Below are 18,637 nucleotides of genomic sequence, written 5' to 3' on the forward strand. Positions count from 1 at the left end.
TCTTTTTCAATTCTACAGAATTTTATCTTATATTTGATACCCATTTAATAATTCTATGTATGTACAAAAATGCATGTGAAAAAGTAAAGACGGAATTTTAACGCTCGCACGCTCTAGGATTGTTCCATATCAAAAAAATATACCTATCTTTTTTATTTGGAAATAAAAAAAAATATTTAGAGGTCGCAAAAAAATCCTTGGTATCTAAAGTGGATAAATAAACATTGGATATTATTATTGGAAGTCTCCTGAAGAGAACCATATTTTTCCGATTGTAAAATATCGATTTTCAACAATTCTATACCATTTCTACGAAAAGTCTTTTTTTTCTTGCCCATTTAAAATATGTACATGAAAACTTTGACCTCTGAATATTTTTTGATTTCAAACTAAAAAATAGTGGTATATTTTTTCGGTATAGAAAAATCATAGGACCCCTAAATATTTTTTGATTACAAATTAAAATAGGGGTATATTTTTTCCATATAGAAAAATCCTAGGGGGTGAGTGGTGTACCCTAATGTACATGCATTTTTTATTCGTCATACATTTTTGAGATTCAAAGTCCTTTAAAAAAATCGCGATGCCAGCGAAAAAAATTAAAACCTTAGTTTTACTAGATTCGGCCCAAATTTCGCGAGTATACATATATTGACTTCTTCGGGTGGGTAAAACTGAGTGTCGACCGTTTAACTCGTGTTTAATGGCAGACCCAGTGGCGCCACTTCACGAGACAGAGAGAAAGTACGAAACAATTTCGTTTTCTTCTTCATCTCGATATAACCACAAGTATCCTCAGTTACTTGCATTTCAAATTAACTTCTTCAAGTTTATAGCAACGTCATACACGTCAACATCCGCCAGATTTCTCACAGCGTGAGGGTTGACTTCCGGGACGAGAACAGCTTTCCAGGATATCCAGAAGGCTTTCCGCCCAAGTGGCTCGAAAGGTAAGAGCTAATCGAGACCATTTCGCTGCCTTGAAGACATAAAAGAATCAGCTGAACTTCTGATGGCTTACAATTGCACGATCGTGCTTGTAAGTACAACGGATATTCTGGAAAGGTGTTCTCGTCCCGGTAGTCAACCCTTACGCTGAGAGAACTCTGGCGGATGTTGACGTTGTGACTGTTCTGAGACTGAATGAAGCTTTTTCTCTTGGATTTAATTTGTTTTGGATATTTGTTTGATTTCTGCGAAGCCTATCCTCTTGGGTTGTGTCCTCTTTGGGATCTTTGTTCGGGGAAAAAAATTGAATTTTCGCGACGTAGACATAGTATGTAATTGCCTGTTAGGGAATTTAGATTTTCCGATGATAGACGCAACAGTTTTTGTACCGCTGTCCTCTGCCCCGTTATTATGCCGTGCCCGTGGGCTGAATTTCGACACGCGTAGTCATCTTGGGATGGGTTTGTACTTTAAACATAGACAAACATAGAAGCGCCCCATGCCGTGGTAAGTCCACCATTACTCCCAAAAGGGGACAGATTTTCAAGAGACTTAGGTAAAATGTAATCGGAACCTGCACAGTGCAAACCATCTCGCAAGCCTGACAATCTAGATCCGAGCGTTTGGTGAAAAAAGAACCATCTCACACAAGACTTTAAAATATCATATTTAAGCTACAAAAGAACATAGAGAAATTTCTTTGCGTAATTTAAGAAAAAATATGCATATTTTTCAACCAAAGCATCTAATTAAAAATTTTCTACCAAAATACACCTTCAGCTTCCGTTTTTGGAGTGCGCCATCTGCAGGCGTTGTTACTATTCTTCAACATTGTTGTAGTCTATATTAGTCGGCTGAATGTCTCGGTCGCTGTAGTCGCAATGACTAATGCCAACACAACAAATCCAGATTTCCCGGTAAGTCAGCAAATACACAGCATTTTAATTAAACAATTAACCATCTCTTATATCCAACAGGAGTACGATTGGACCGAGCTGCATAAGTCTTACATACTATCCAGCTTCTACTGGGGTTATGTGCTCACACAATTTCCTGGTGGCTATCTGAGTCGCCGCTTTGGCGCTAAAATCACCATACTCATCGCCACATTTGCCTCTGCTGTATGCAGCTTCATAACGCCCGCTTGTGTACGGCTCGGTGGCTGGCCGATCTTTTGCGTCATACGTTTACTGCAAGGTCTCTTTCAGGGCCTCATCTTTCCCGCTATACACGAGCACCTGGCCAAGTGGTCACCGCTGCATGAACGTAATCTGCTAGGCGCACTCAGCTTGTCCGGCACCGATTGTGGCACAGTTATAGCGCTGGCATCGAGTGGTCTAATCGCTAGCAGTTCATTGGGTTGGCCAGGCATTTCCTACGTGTCGGCGGCGCTCTGCTTTGTGTGGTGCATATTTTGGCTTATTTTCGCTGCAGATAATGCGCCTTCCTCCAAGTTCATCACACCACAGGAGTGCAGGTATATAGAGTCGTCGCTCGAGCGCAACGATGACTTTCACCAGCAGCGAATACCGGTGCCTTGGCGTGCAATTTTTACTTCGGTGCCGTTTTTAGCTTTTCTTGTGGGGCGTTGCGCGGAGGCTTGGGGTTTCACTACTCTGCAAGCGCAAATCCCCTCCTACATGAATGGTGTGCTGAATATGGAAATCAAGGAGAATGGACTATTTTCTGCTCTACCCTATCTGACAATGTGGCTCTCATTGTACGTATACTTGGCCATAGCGAATTTTTTGACCAAGCGGAAGATTCTGTCACTGACGGCCGTACGCAAGACGATCAATACCATCTCGCTGTGGATACCAGCACTCTTACTAATCGGCATTGGTTTCTTGGACTCCAATCAGCCGACATTGGCCATTGTGCTGATGACGCTAAATGTAGGCATAAATGGTGGCTCCACCATTGGCAGTACGCTCAACTCCCTAGATCTGGCGCCCAATCATGCAGGCATACTGATGGGCTTATCAAATACTATTGTGAATGTGGTGCCGATCTTGTCGCCCTTACTAGTGGGTGTCATTGTGACAGACAAGGTATGAAAGCATTAAAAAAAAAATCAAGTTGAGTTGTCGAATTTTTTAATTTATCAGCATTAAATTTACAGCACAATCGTTCGCAATGGCAAATCATCTTCGCAATCGCAGCTCTAATTTTCTTCGTGGGCAACCTGTTTTACATAATTTGGGGCACTTCAGAGACTCAGTCCTGGAACTCGTCGGATTTTGAAAACGAAAGAGACGTGGAGAAATCTACGAACAAGAAAGTTGCTGAAAAGAAAGCTGTAGAAAAAATGAAAAAGGATCAGCAAGTAGAAGCCGTCAAAGGCGAAGATATTATAGAGAGAACAAGACTTTAAAATACTCACATACATATGTTCATCCATAGATAAGTTAGGTTATACATACATATTTAGTATTTTATGTGTAAATAATATTTATAGTTACGAGTGTAAGTCAAATATATTTATTGATGAGAATGATCCAAAATTTATCATTTGGAGTGTCTCGGAAAGTGTGAAGATGGGGAAAATATACTCCCTGAAGTACTACCCCACCCTAGGGTTCGGAGTAGGGATGTTGCGAATGCGGAATTTTAGACATCCGCGGATGCGAATGCGGATGCGAATATCTAACAGCTAACATCCGCGGATGCGGATGCGAATGTGGATGTCAAGTATTTTAAGAAACCATTAGAATCTAGCATAATGGCGAGATCGTTGTTTAAACAGCGTTTACAAGCCAAACCAAATGAGTGAGGTTTTTCTAAAGCTTTTTAAAAGCAATTCTCCATTCTCGTTCCCTTGGCCGTTTCAGAATTTGGGGAATCTATAACTTCATTAGCGTTTTTCAATTTTAGATTTTTTAATTCATTTTTAATACTTTCTTCTGCGACTGGTAATGGAAAAAAAAATTATTATTTTTGAAAGTCGTGGCTGCCAGCCCAATCGGATCAGTAGCTCGTTTCTGTAAAAGTTCTCTACGAAGCGAATTGAGATATGAATTCGCCGCCCTGTTCTCTACTGCTAATGAGTAGTAGAGAATGACGTATATTCTCGACCAGTAGAGAAATAATCGAAAGAGAAAAATTTCAGAAACGAGCTACAGAATATTGTTATCTTTTTAAAAAAGCACCCGTTTTTTTATAAGTATTTGAATCCCAAATAGTTATGTAATTCTTATCATATTAAAGGTCAGACCTATAGCTTCTTAATTATTTGAGCATCGATTCTCTTTACGATTCTCCAGACGTTGATCATTTCTGCTGGAAATCCCAATTGAAGGAGCTTACTCTTTGACTTTAAACGGCAAATATGGGACAGTTTTACCACAGAAGTTTTTAGTCAAGGATCCAATGTATATCCCTATGAAAAAAAGATTGCCCGACAAGTAAACAAAATTGCGGTTTTTTAAATGTTTGCTAAAAATAAATTCCCCAAAGAGTCCTATTTGAAATTATTGAAACGAATATACATATATAACATCAAAAGCAATTTGATAAATAAGATTTAAAATTTTGTAAATCATAATAAAGAAAGAAACCAATGCAGGTATTTAAAGCACAGAAAAAAATATTATTAAATGGACGTACATCAGAGGTCAAGTAGAAGTGGGAACTTGTATGAGTGCCCATTGATAGCTCGGTTATATAGCTTAAGCAATAATATGTTTAAAGACATTTCTATCAAAATTGATAAATATGACATTTGAGCAGTTTTGGTACACAAATACTCCCACGACCACAAGCAAACATACTGGCTACAATTTGTCTTTTTGTTTGCCATATTACGTTTTATCGGTGCAGTTGCACAATATTCGCATTCGCAAAAGCTGCGCATTGATTATTGCGAATGCGAATGCCAATGTTAAAATTAATGCGGACGCTCCGCGGTTGCGAAGGCGAATGCGAAGATTTGCAACAACCTTGGTTCGGAGCAAAACTGCACGATCATGTAATGGCAAAACGAAAGTACACTTACTACCAGGGTTGCCACTCACTAAAAATAATTTTCCCATCCACTTTACCGAATCTGGAAAATACCAGAAACTTTTTTTTTTAGTTATTTTAATAAAAACTTTAGTTTTGTTCTATTTCAGAAATTAAAATTTTTTATTGCGGAACTCTTTATATGGTATTTGAGATAATATTAATGGCACCTTCTCGGCTTCCTTCAACCAAACGCGAAAGTGATGAAACTACAGGCAAAAACGAAACTTCATCATTTCAATAAACTTCAACTGAATTTATTATAGACAAAAACAATTGGGGTGTTCACAGTTCGTTCCAAATTGTGTCTGAAAATGTAGACGTCTACATTTTGAGACATCTTTAGCATCAAACTGTGAGCACCCCTTTCTAGCAGTCGACGCAAAATCGTCTCAAAACTTTGCTGGTGTTGCCAGACATTTCTTCCTTGCGTGCATTTTTTATATGTCGCCTTTCGATTTTGTATCTGAAAAACTGTAATTATTTAACTTAATTACCAATTCGTAATATTTGTTATTTCTTTTCCTTGATTTGTTTCTTTTCATCAGAAATTGCGCTCAAATTAAATGCAAATATAGAAAACGTGCCCAATAAATAAAAAAAATGCGATTAGTATTGCCATAATGCAACCCTGCTGCGAGGTTGCAAAATGTAGACGCTTAAAAAGATACCTTTGAGTGTGACAAAATGTAGACGGCGTCGTTTTCCAATTTTGTATGGGAAACAACAACACCACAGATTTTACGGTTAGAAAACGTCTTAAAATGTAGACGTCTACATTTTGAGACACTATTTGGAACGAACTGTGAACACCCCAAATGACTCAAAAAATGTTGTTCAAGAAATTTTCGTTTGCTATTTTTGTTCGTATAAGAATATTTCTTTGCGATTTAACCAAACCCATAAAAATTAAGGATTTATCGTCCAATTCTGTATCGGTGACAAACATTTTTTTACTGACAAATTTAAACTTTTTCATATATTTTTCATCTTTTTGATACAGAATAAGCCGTTAAGGTAAATACATATATGTGACCTGGTCTACGGAAAGGGGGCTTAGGTGTCAANTCCGGCGCGGAGAACAATTAACGAGATAATGAGAAACTGACGAAACGAGTTGCTTACTTTTAACAGCTTTTTCACAGAAAACTAGTTTTCGCACGTAAGCTCCCTTTTCGTAGACCAGGTCACATATACAAAATTAAAAAGACTCAAAACATTTTCGAGTTTTTTAGTCTGAATTTTTCGGTATGCAATTTTATATCGTTGGAAGTTTAGTATAACAAACAATGTATGCAGAAAGAAATTTATTATACAAAGATAACTATGAGAAATAAAGCGGGAATGAAAAGGTTTGTTTGTTTTTCGGACAAAATACTTTAACAAAAAACTACCAAAATGAACAAAAATTTACCTTTTTACCAACCCAAATTTTGTCTAACAATTTTGGTAATAATTTATCAAAGTGGCTACCCACAGTGGCTAACGACACAGGCACTGAGAGAAAACTTCGGCGTTTATGCATAATTGTGCTGATAATCAATCTTTTTTCCACCGTTTATGAAGCATCCTCTATCTTGGATCAGAACTTTTCGACCGAATGTGATCCAATTTTCATCGCAATTGATCGAACCCCTAATGAACGGCCCTTCCTGCAGATATAAAACAAAGCATTTTTAACCTTACGCTTCCTGAAGTAGAATTTCAAAATGTGTTGAGTTTTCCTTTGGAAATCCGGTTGGAGTGGTTTTGACCTGTTGGTAGAGTTTTCGTAGATTTTTTGTAGGCATTTTGGTAGAAAAATGAGTTTGATGCGGTATCTGTGGAGATCTAAAAGCCAGTGGAGGGGGATGCAGTGCCACCTAAAGTCAGTAGAGATTCTGATTTTGCACCGGTATTCTTCTTCTTCTCGTTTGGCTCTACAAACATTCGTCATTTTGGGACGAGTGCATAAAACTTCGTTAATTTCCTCTCTCCTTAGTGAGGTTGTGCCAGTTGTCATCCCATGTGCAGGCAGGTCCTTCTGCACTTGGTCCTTCCATTGCGATCGTGGGCACCCAATCTTTCGTAGTCCACCCAGGGGTACCGAGTCGAAGGATACCTTCACCAGAGCAATCGTTGTATTTTATGTGTTTAACTATAGCCATAGATCTTGCGTAAAATAGTTTTATCGAAAGCCTCTAAAGCCTTCTCATCTTTGTTGGACAACGTCCATGTTTCTGCCTCGAATAAAAGAGTGTAACTTTTATTTGTCGAGAAAGGCTTTGCTTTCCCTACCGAGCCCAGAGTAGCGCTTTTTTGCAAGAGTTATTCTTCGCTTGATCTTCGGGCTTACATTGTTGGTGGTATATGTTAAATCATAGATAGACAAGGTCTTTCTATACTTCAAAATTATAACTGACAACAGTGACGTGTGCCCCAAAATGCGAGGACTTTTTATGTGTTTTGGGGAGGTACTATTTTTTGTCCTCGTTCATCGCTAACTACAAAAACCTCTTTCGCTTCTTTTTTAAACTGGAAATTGCTACGCTGATATCCCTGGATCCCAGGCCGCCGACGTCGATGTCATCTGCTTTCCCATATGATGCCACTGCGAGTTTAAATTGTTTCGGTCGATCGCGGAAAGAAAAGGAAAGAATTGGCTTTTTTGGGACCAACCCCTGGCGATATAGCATCTCAGCTAAAACCACGAGTACAAGTTGCGGGACGTGTACTAATGGGGAAAAATTACTCTGCGACGAAGGTGAAAATATAGACATCTTGTTCGGTGGAGGAGTTAGTCTGCGGGAACTAACAAAATTCTGCTCATCATATACAAAGGGAACGGGGGTGCCACCGACTTTAATTGCCGTAATAGAGACGGGGATGTAATTCGACGAAAATTACTACAGAAACGAACTAACTCTGGTACTGCAGCGCGTTGATATTAGGTGAGGAATAGAACCATTTTATTTAAATGCTTCTCTCAAGCCAACTAGAATGGGTAAAGGTAACGGGGCAACAGATCTGGCAAGCACAAGAAATAAGCCTCGCTTTCTAAAAGAGAGGGAAAATTTTACACGAAGGCATTTGGCTTGCTTTCGGATCGAACTCTTGAAAGATGCACTTGAAATGTAAAACTTTTCATTTTTCCCATTTTCGATCCCTTTTTATCATGCCTTGAGAAAATCAAACATTTAGGACCGTTTTCATCATCTTCGGTTAACACTAGTCCACAGTTAAACATGTTACATTGGGTCGGTAACGTCGATAACGATTTTCAACGGGGTAGTAGTGCTGCCTAACCTTTTGAAAACGGCCTTTAAAATTCCTTTTCAAATGGAATTCATGTCAAACTTATACGCTCAAGGCCATCAATAAGACCAAGACCAGACTTACCAAAACACAACAAAACCTACGCTCTCTAAACATGCAAGCTTATTAAGTGAACTCCCAACTCAAACTCCTTACATACTCAAGCACTTAAATGCCTACCACAAGTATCTATTTACCACTAAATGCACATGTCATAAATGCATTAAAAACATGCAATATGTCTGTGGCTATTGACCACCGAAAGTCAATGGAAATGTTATGCCAACCTTCAATCAAACGAACCGTTAGAATGATGACATTTGACGAACCAAAAATAAAGCAAACAAAACAAAAATTGTAGTCATAAGAAAATCAAATAAATAAACGCCAGTAGATTTAAACGCAAACACAACGGTGGCGGCAGCACCAAAAACTGAAAGAAACGTGAAAAATCACTGTCATGACATGTGAACACGCAATGTGCAACTAGCAATAACAACGCATTAATGTTTTGCGCACATAATACGTCACTGCAATGCAAAGGGTTAAGCCGATAAGAGATGCAATCGGCGGTTGTGGATGTGTGAGAAAAAATTAATTAGTCGGAAATATTAGAAATACATTTTCTGTGAGTATTTATTGATAAATGTGTTTAAATACTTTGCAATTGGCTTTCTACCATTATTAGTGAATAAGTCCTTCTATTGACTTAACTGACAGCTGACGATTTTTGCAACTTGACGTTTGACCGCAGGCTGAACATTCTGAACGTGATACTGATCTTCAATGCAGCCAGCTGCGGTAGTAAGAATTTTTATGTTGCGTGCAAGAATTTATTTCATGGGTTGGGTATCTTACATACATATGTATGTAGATATTTACGTTAATACGAAAACAATTAAATTTCGAAGTCAGAAATATAATTGGGTGGTTGGGTCAATGAGGCAGGAAGTGTTAAAATAGGAGATCGTAACCAGAATTAATTTTATAATAACAGCAAAAAATTCAATAAAACTGGAACTTTTTATTATTTCGAGCGAGAAAATCGATAGCTTTTTTTCTTCCTGATAGGCACGCGTAAAAAGCAAAGTTAACATTTATGTGGATGAACCGTTAATGTTTTAAATTTCCGAAGAGACCCGAGAAGTCCCGCAAAATACCAGAAAATTCACAAGAGGTTATGCTCCACTGCCTACGCTTTCATTCTGCATCTTCTACAGATTTTATCATAAGTCAAAGCCAGTTTAAAGGCGGCCAATTCCAGCAGGCAATGTCCACTCAGAATACACACCAGTAGCCTCCTCCCTCTTGAGAGAAAGGAGAAACTTCCGCTCTGCACATAATCCTGAACACCTTAAAGCCTTCTTTTTTCCACGCCTTTTGTGCCTTCCGGATCGTGGGCCGCTCGATTTCCCGTTTAATCGCTTGTGGGGGAAATCGGCACCTACTCTATCAGCATGGTTTCCGACAAAGCACCCGCTTTGGCAAGCCTGTTGGCCTCCTTTTCCCGCGACGCCAGTGTGTCTCGGAACCCAGTACAGATGTACGTCACTATTTGTATGTAGCAAATCCAAAGCTGACGTGCGCTCCACCACACTTCTTGAGGAAGTTTCGTGTGATGGTAGCACCTTTATCACAGCCTGACTGTCGATATAGAGATTCACCTGCTACTTTACGGGATTGCCGTTCAGTAGCTCCTTTCTGTCTTTTGTTGCGTTGATACAAGCCCAAATTCGATTGCCCAAAGATATTTTACCCGGAGTCCCTGGGTCATACCTCAGCTGAGTGTGGACAGACACTTCTCACTTACTATGACAAAAATATTATCCGCATATGAAGTAAGTTCGGCAGGTCCTGCCTTCATTTTCTTCAGTGTCCTGTGGACCACCAGCGACCAAAGTAGCGGTGTACCCCTGCTCACCGATTGGGTGCTCTCATGCCTACCCCAGAATAACATTGTGTAGGGCGGTATCTACCGATCTTCCTTTCGTGTAGGCGTGTTGTGCCTTCGAGATGATTTGTCCCGCTACGCTTTGTTTGATATATGTGTGTATGTATAAGTTTATTAGCCTCTCCGGGGTATTTAAAAAAAAAAACGATGTAAGGTTAATGAGCCTGTTATCCTAACGGCATGCCTCGCCATTTCTGCCCACTTTTTGCAAGAAGACCACCCTCGCAGTCGTCCAGTTCTGCAACATCGCAGGAAAGATTCCGTCTAGACCCGACCTGTCGTGCCAATAATTTCCTGTAATAATAAATCGAGAAATGCCTCGCCACATTGAGTCAACTCGCCGTCGTCCTTTTTAATGAGTCCCTGGGTTACACAACCCTTGAACAGGACCTTTAGCCTTGCTGTCTCGTTAGAGTTTTCGATTCCACTACAGAAGATCCGGCATGAGCTTCTTTTTTCAGTACATATGGATTTCTTTGGATCTTTAGAATATCCCATCCCTCAACCCAACCCCCGTTACAGTCAGCATACTTGGCTAGCCTAAAAGTTTCCTTCACACGTTTTCTAAGAATACCAATATAACACGATAACGATTCTGAAAATTCTGGAAAAATCCCCCAAAATACCGAAAGTTCTGAAAAATTTCCAAAAAGTTGCCAGAAAAATATTTTAATCAAACCCCAATTTTACTTATTTAAGACAAATTTTCACTTACAAAATCAGTAAAAAATATTTATCGAAATTGCATAGTATTTTCTTCTTTCCACCCCTTTAACAGAAAACTATTAATAGTCAATTTTTTTTACTCTCAGCTGCACAGATAAGAATGTATCCGAACCACGTTGATTTTTCTATGCTATATCTACCAAGAAGTGAATCAATTGGAGGGGGTTAGTACTGAACTGTTTCAATCATATTAAATCGGTATGCATTTGGCGTATATTTTTATTTACTTATCAAATCAAACCGATCAAATGCCACCATCAATCAATTTGAACCTCATTCCATTGCGAGTGAAAAAGTGTGTGGCAAATTAAAATCAATCAAAGCTTTTGATGAAGGCAATTTACTTAGACTTTTTGTTATTTTTGTTGGTTGTCGCTGTTGTTGTATCAACCCTATTAAGCCCTGCCTACATCGGCTAGTCTAACAAACGTTTTGGTAAAGCTTTAAAGCGACAAGCGAAGAGGTGGTTGGTATTATGTGGATATGTCAGTGTTAAGTCTGGATAAGTAGGAGTATAGCATACCATAGTATTTTTTGAGGCCGATATTAGTTGCACCTGAGTCATGCTGGTCTCTCGAGGTAGCTCAAGCTTTTCGTCTGCGTTGGGTGATGGTGGATGGAATTCACGAGACGGGAGGTGAAGGCAGTGATTATCTGTACAACGGTGGGTCCAGTGGTAGTGCGAATCAGATCTTACTATGCTTCCAGCAAGGGCCTGCTGAAAGGCGGGTCTCTATGAGTTCGTTGTTTTCAAATCTCAATTGCGACAACGACAATTAGAAATCTTTAAAAATCTCCAAACGAATAATACATTAGCTCTGATCCAGTACTCCATGAACTTACAGGATTTTACACGAACTTGCAGCAAGTTGCAGGAAAAATGTTCCCGTACTCCAAAATCCTGTAAATGAGAGCGACTTTTGGAGAGTTGTGTAGAGAATGAAATTGTAAGATTTTACCCAAACTTTTTCTTCTGGTAAAATCATGAAAAGTGTCAAGCAATCACTGGTTGACGTTTTTACAGGAAAAATGGATTTTTTGCTCCCGTACTTTTTGTTGTTACTCACTTTTTACTCACACTTCAGAGAGTAATTTTGCTGTTTGATAGTTTTACAGGATTTTTCACGAAAAGTATTGGATCAGAGCTATTATCATAAAACTATGCTTATTTGATAGTAACTCTTATACATTCTTGTAGCATAATTTTCGGCTTATTACACTGTGCGACAATTTTATGGCAATTCAAACCCGCTAATATTTTCTTTAAGTATACGTATCCAGTAGTAATACACTCGACGGATTTGCAAAATTTAGCTCGTCTTTTTATTTTATGACCCGGCCTAAGGAGTTTTCAAAAAAGTGGAAAAATCGTTAAAATATGTTCGTGTTGATATGTTCTAGAATATTATTTTTCGAAAAATTTTCCTTGGGGTCTTCTCAGGCATGTCACCAACGTAAAAGTCTCAAAAAAGTTAAATAAAAATCTATTCCAAGAAGGAATAACAGCCAAACTCGATTTAAAAAATTTTTTTTTTTTAAATGTCAAGTTTTTTTGTCGCTTCGAAATAGATACCATGCAAGTATTATTGGGCCAAACACCGTGTTATTAGCTATATATTTATATTATTGATATAAGTAATTCATTACGTAAAACTCATTTCATTAAATAATATCAAGCTGTTAATGCCTGTCGATAAGAACCGTGTTGCTATAAAATTTTTTTATTTGTTACCAAAATCACCAGAAAAAGTTACCAAATTCAATAAGAAATTACTATTCGTAAATTAGTGAATTTCATAAAGAAAAAAATTACAAAATGTTTGTACAAAATTACCAAAGCGGAAATGCTGAATAGGAAACTTCACAAACTTCAACTGCTTTGTAGGTGCCATAAAGAACCTCAGCTTGCAAAAATTTTCTCAGAAAAAAGTAAAATGCGGTTTTGGGAAATCGACTTGTGTGATGGCTGCTAAATTACAAGCAGAAACTTTTGTAATTCTGAGGAGTTAAGTCAGCTAGAACACAGACGGGAGAGTTAGCCTCGATTTATGATCAATTCGAAATCATCTAATTGGATCCCACGTTGCATATGGACATAATTAAATATAACTAAATGTAGGTACGAAATTAATAAAATTTGCCGTTCCAAAGCTAATAGAGTTAGGGTAGTAAGGATCGTATAAAATTACTTGACTGTGCTGGAATACCTACGACCCTATTGAAACCAAGTGCCTGAATTGAGCAAGGAAAATACCTAGGTTCAAACTCGCGGCTGTCTTCACAGGATACTGGCCCTTGGGTGTCTATGCAAAAACGATCGACACACTTTTCAACAAATTCTGTCGCAGCTTTAAGGATTCAAGCGCAAAGGAAAGAGTTGAAAAATTTCTCTGCGAATGCTCGGCCCATGCAAGAGAGATGCTGAGGACATTAATCAACTATTGCTAAAGAATATTTCAGATTACAGTCGTCTCTCTTACTATGATATCCTAAATTCCTCACTAAGGAAAAGTGTCTGTAGATGTGCATGAATTTGAGGTTTTAAAGTGGCAAACAAACTTAAGAATTATCCCCTCGGCGATTCCCAGACATCAGCCGGTTATGTGCAAAGGTCTGTTAAAACAGTGGAGCTTTCTGGGCTTGTTGCTGGTCAAAAGTTTCGCGTAAACTTTTCACTTTTTCAGAGACGAAATACAAAATTAATGGGATGGCTTGATGTTTTTCGCCTTTTTGCCCAGACTTTTATTGCATATCTTAATCGCCTGAGTTTGTCTATTAGATCCAAAACAATTCTTGCGTTCTTAAGACAGGGTAGTGGAAAATCGTTCTGACTTGGCAAGCCCTTTCAATAAGCTGGAAGCGATTGCCACGATAAATGGAAAGGAAACAGACATCGTTGCGGGGCATTCCAGCTATTAGACAGTCGACTAGGGAAACTCCGTATGGATTTTTTTAGCTTACAGTTGGCTAAAATACCGCATTATAACTGTAAAGCGCCCCTTAGATCATCAGCAATACGACAACTGACTGATGGTCTTTTACAAATCGCTTATTCTCTTTATTATGGTATTTAAAAATTCATACAGAACGTAGAAGATCAACAAAAAAAGGTTTTAAGCTGCAAAAGTTTAAGCTACCATGAACCGACTTTTCATTTAGTCAATGTAAAATATTTAGTTCCAAATCTGATAAATATTATAACTATACCTTGTTTCGCAGAGAAAACCCCCACTCTGCAAAAGCTTGAAGCAAACAATTAAAATTGAAATAAAAGAAAAAATTTACAGACACGATTTTCGTTTTAAGAATCCATAAATTCATTTAAAATACTTAAACAAATAGCGGTTATTAAACCGCACAGCATATGTACTGTACATGAATAAATAAAAACTTAAAAAAGAGTCGCGTGCTTAGAAATTCCAAAGCACGCCCGAAGAAACCACCCACCGAAATGAGAATGAGCAAAATGCGATAGAAGTAAGACACATAAATAATTTGAACAACAACAACAACAGCAAAGCGAGTGTTAAAAGACATAAAATTCTCAGCAGAGTTTTGCTATTTTACGATTGCTTTTAAGTGAGTCTGCGTCGATCATAAACTATCCATGAATGGGAATGTGAGAATTGAAGCATTCACTCAATGAGTAGCTAGAAAGGGAGCACAGTTAATTTCGGGTGAATCAGTGGCAACTTTGGTCGCTTGACTGCCGGCAACGAGCCTGATCGACAAACAGCCTCGACAAGTGTCAAAAATGCAATTTGAAGTTTTTAGCTTGGGCCATGGTTCTGCTTAGAATGCAGACTTCCCTGCTATTAAACAATTAAAAGCAATTTAACTCTTCCATTTTTTGCTTTCTTCAAGCGCTGTTCATGTAGCGAATGCAGTGTTTCTCAAAGCGGTACTCCGCTACTTATTTTGCTGGTAATTAGCTTTGATAAGACAGTGGGTTGAAAATAGTGTCAGGTATGTATGTATGTACGAGTACATAAATTGTAGATGATGAGTTCGGGAGTAACTAAGCGTAAAGTGACGCGATTTCTTGGTATTCTCAATTGGGTAATTCGAGCTGCCGACTGGATTGCACAACTCTTGTTTTGTTTTTTTTATAGTCGTTCCTTATAGATCTGGTGTTGTTTTTGTTTTGTGTTCAAAATTCGGTCGAACGCCATGATTTATGACTACACACTGTATGTCATGACCGGGGTGTGTACGCTATAATTAATAAATTATGTATTTGCTATTGTACCGCCACATCAGAAACGTACTCGCAGTAATCGATTGCTAGCGAACGTGTTAGAACGCTTATGGAAGTATCATAAAAATGAGGAAAGTAGTCATAAAATGCCCGAAATCTGCTGTCTCGTAAAAATGTTAAACAATTTTGCTAAAACATGGCATTGGAATTTGGGTTTGGAAACAAGGAACATATGTACGTACGTACGAGTAGAATGAGCTACCTCATTTTTAATAAATATTATGTCATCACGATGGGTCGATAATTATGTAGGCAATAACTTAACGCCATGTCTAAATTTGTCCAAGTATTTTTGCTATGACACATCGGTAAATTTTTAGGCAATATTGGCTGGGAGTTCCTCTAAGACGGGGTGAAGGCAACACATAGCCAGAGGGCAAAGCTTTTTAAAGCTTTTGTAGATATTTCCAAGGAGCGCACAGAGCAAAAATTCTCTTTTGTCGTCACTGCCTTAAGGACTACGTATTACGTATTGTGGACACTACCAAAGGACCCCAGAGCTTTGGGTGTATAGGTACAATCAGGATACAGTATTTCATACTCTTAAGCCAACCTTACCTTACACCATCAATTTTATTCAACTAGTTACTCTGAAAAAAGGGTTATACTGGATAGGTAAGTAGTTGTGGTTGCCACTGCTACGCAGGGACACACATACATAGGCCACGAGTTGAAGGCCCGCTGCGATACCACATCTAAGAGTTCATCCCACCCACTCCCTTGCTGAACAAGTTTCATACCTTGACGAAACTCGTCAGGCACCTAGTGTTTAAATTTCGTAATTTGTCAAGGTCACTAAAGATAGCAGACCCCATAAAGCGCAATCTGCTCCTCGTTAATGCCGGACCGTTAGAGAGGAGGTGTCGAACTATCTTCTCCTCCTCATAGTTTTTGCAGCATCTATGGTAAGGCACTTCGAGCTGTTCTGCGAGTTTGCATTTTAGAGCACCAGTTGTCTGAGATATGTATATCCTCCCTTTTTAGAGAATATAAGCTTCGAGATTCGGTCCCACCTAGCCTAAGTTTGCCTAGAAATTCTCGCACGCGCGAATTTAGATAAATTCTCTTAAAACAGCTTGCACGTGGTGAAGGACAAACCAATGCGTTATTTGCCCGGAAGGATCTGCTTGGTCGTACCCGCTCTCCCCCTCGCAAGTTCGTCCGTCATACAGTTACCCTCTATATCCCCATGACCGGGCACCCAAATGAGGTCCCAAATGAGGTTTATACTGTTCTACGTAGCCATCTCTTCCAGAGATCGGATACAGTGACGGAGATCACAGCCTTAATTGCTGCCTGGCTGTTACTAGAGATAAACACCTCTTTACCTTTTAAATCAGTATGAAGTTCATTTATATCCTCCATTATAACTGAGACCTCAGCCTGGAAAACACTTCAGTAGTCCGAGAGTCGAAATGAACGGCACAGGTAGGGCAGTGTCCCTTCGTAACAGCGACAGAACGAATCGGTTAGTTTGCAAGATGACTGTCCACCTTTTAGTGCCTGCCTTTTCGTTTCCTCGTCTTTATGTAGTAGTTCTGCTAAATGAATTGAACATTTGCCAAACTCAACTTTAATTTTTTTTCTGCCATCAATTTATTGCTTTCCTATGCTTTAGAATATTTTTTCCCATATTTCTACTTGAATAACCACGTAGATTTTAACAGTGAAGTTGTTCAGTCTAGTTTTTCTGCTTTACGCAAAGAAAATACATATTACAGCATAATTGGTTGCGACGCTCCTACCCAATCCTTCATTCTCAAACCGTTTGTACATATGTATGTATATATGTTAAAAGTTTTATTCGATAGTGATCCCGAGTCTCATTTGCCAGTGAGCGCTCCGAGCTATAGAATCAATTTCGTGAATGTCTGACATTAACATTAATCATTGCGTATCCTAACTACCTTATTATGTATCGATATGAGCGATAGGCAACACGAACGATTCGTCTGCAGACGACAACATCTCTGATTGCGATTTTATTACTCCGTCGGTCGTCTTCGTCTTGCTTTTCATCGATTACGTTGCAATCGTATCGTTTGTTTTTAAACCGGCGTCCGGACTAATTTTTGAAGCATTCCTCTGCAGACGAATCGTTCGTGTTGCCTATCGTTCGTGATACATAATAAGGCTGTAAGGTCCTAAGTCTTAGTTGGTACTTTCTTCCCCTCAGTATCTAAAATATATTCTTTAGTTGTTCTTCCGCTTTCTTACGCTAATTAGAGCTAGAAAAGGCCTGTCATATCGGACAGTCTTTTTTTAGAATTAAAATTGAAGTCAGGTATTTCATAAGAGAGATTTCCATTCAGAACGAAGTCTCCATACTCTTACTTAATAAATATGTTTTGAATGAATGGGAAAGCTTTGTTGGACTGTCGCATTAAAATAAATTATTTTAAAAAAGTATTGATGTATAAGCCAATATTCTACTCACCTCAACAATCCCGTTAGACGCATCATCTTCCAGCTACTGTTTAACCACATTTTTAGGTACACGTTTAAATTTATTTCAATTCAAAGTGATTAAATACAACGTCAACTGCATTTGATACATGAGAAATTTCGTGATGAATGAGAACCTTCTGAAAATTCAATCAATTAAACTTTCTAACTATAGTTGTATTAGCGTCACTGGCTAATAGCTGCCACAAAGTTCAGTTGTTTTATTCAATTCATTTGATTCACTTTAGAGACGAGACCACACCAAAAAGGCACATCACACAAGCGACCGCAAACTGAAATTAAAATGAATCACAAATAAATAAAAATTAGTCATCTTTAATAGAAGAAGAAATTAATTTAATAGATAATTTAAAATAGGCCAAAGTTTTGATGGGTTGAATGAAATTTGGGAAAAGTTCAGAAGTTCAGAGCATATGATACATAACATAACGTAAGTACATAAGTGCTAGAAAGGGCAAAATATGTACTAATACTCGTGAATAAGCGCCACAGTTATATTTTATGAATACATGTTTTGTTTGTTATTAAAAAAAAAAAACAGCTTAATAGTTCTTATCACATTAAGGGCCGTTTTCTGAAGTAACCTCTAACTTTAAAGCTCACTTTATATTTAAAGGTTGGATTAAAAATAAAGCTATGTCTAAAGTTAAGCATTTCTATTATCGGTTTTTGACGTATGTATGTTTCTTGGTTGTTAATCAATTTAAAACCGACAATAAAATGATTTACTTTAGACACAACCACAAATTTTAATGCAGCCTTTAAATATAAAGTGAGCTTTAAAGTTAAAGGTTACTTCAGAAAACGGCCCTAAGTGTTGAAGGCTAACTGATAACACTAATTGCCGCTCAAGTGTGAATTAATTCATACTTATTTTTAGAGTTAGATTTAACATAATGTACAAGCCTCGCTATGCTTAAATGCCCAACGAGAAGCTAAATGCATAGATAGCCATAATCATTGGAAAAGATAAGGCTACAGTTCGATTTAGT

General features: G+C 38.2%; 2 protein-coding genes across 2 annotated transcripts in view; one reads left to right on the forward strand and one right to left on the reverse strand.

Moving 5' to 3' along the window:
- loh (thrombospondin type 1 domain containing lonely heart) overlaps window positions 1–17,922 on the reverse strand; it is a 125,187-nt gene extending 107,265 nt beyond the window's left edge. Inside the window, exon 1 of the mRNA XM_017611636.1 lies at window positions 17,617–17,922. Coding sequence (XP_017467125.1) covers window positions 17,617–17,666 — 50 coding nt within the window. The 5' untranslated portion in view covers window positions 17,667–17,922. The remainder of the gene's footprint in view (window positions 1–17,616) is intronic.
- Window positions 1,406–3,339, forward strand: LOC108359672 (putative inorganic phosphate cotransporter). Its single transcript, XM_017611626.1, has 4 exons — window positions 1,406–1,409; window positions 1,729–1,865; window positions 1,926–2,999; window positions 3,071–3,339. The coding sequence occupies exons 1-4, from the start codon at window positions 1,406–1,408 to the stop codon at window positions 3,320–3,322; spliced, it is 1,467 nt and encodes a 488-aa protein (XP_017467115.1). The 3' UTR covers window positions 3,323–3,339.
- Window positions 17,923–18,637: the final 715 nt, after the last annotated feature.

This window comes from Rhagoletis zephyria, unplaced genomic scaffold (genome assembly GCF_001687245.7).
Source record: "Rhagoletis zephyria isolate East Lansing unplaced genomic scaffold, Rhagoletis_zephyria_1.1 Rzeph_scaffold_00434, whole genome shotgun sequence".
Lineage (NCBI taxonomy): Eukaryota > Metazoa > Arthropoda > Insecta > Diptera > Tephritidae > Rhagoletis > Rhagoletis zephyria.

What these genes read in the sequence shown, in the direction of transcription:
- LOC108359672 (XM_017611626.1), top strand. An exon ending in CAACAAATCCAGATTTCCCG is followed by an intron (nt 1,866 to 1,925) that starts GTAAGTCAGCAA and finishes TATATCCAACAG; the next exon opens with GAGTACGATTGGACCGAGCT. An exon ending in GTGTCATTGTGACAGACAAG is followed by an intron (nt 3,000 to 3,070) that starts GTATGAAAGCAT and finishes TTAAATTTACAG; the next exon opens with CACAATCGTTCGCAATGGCA.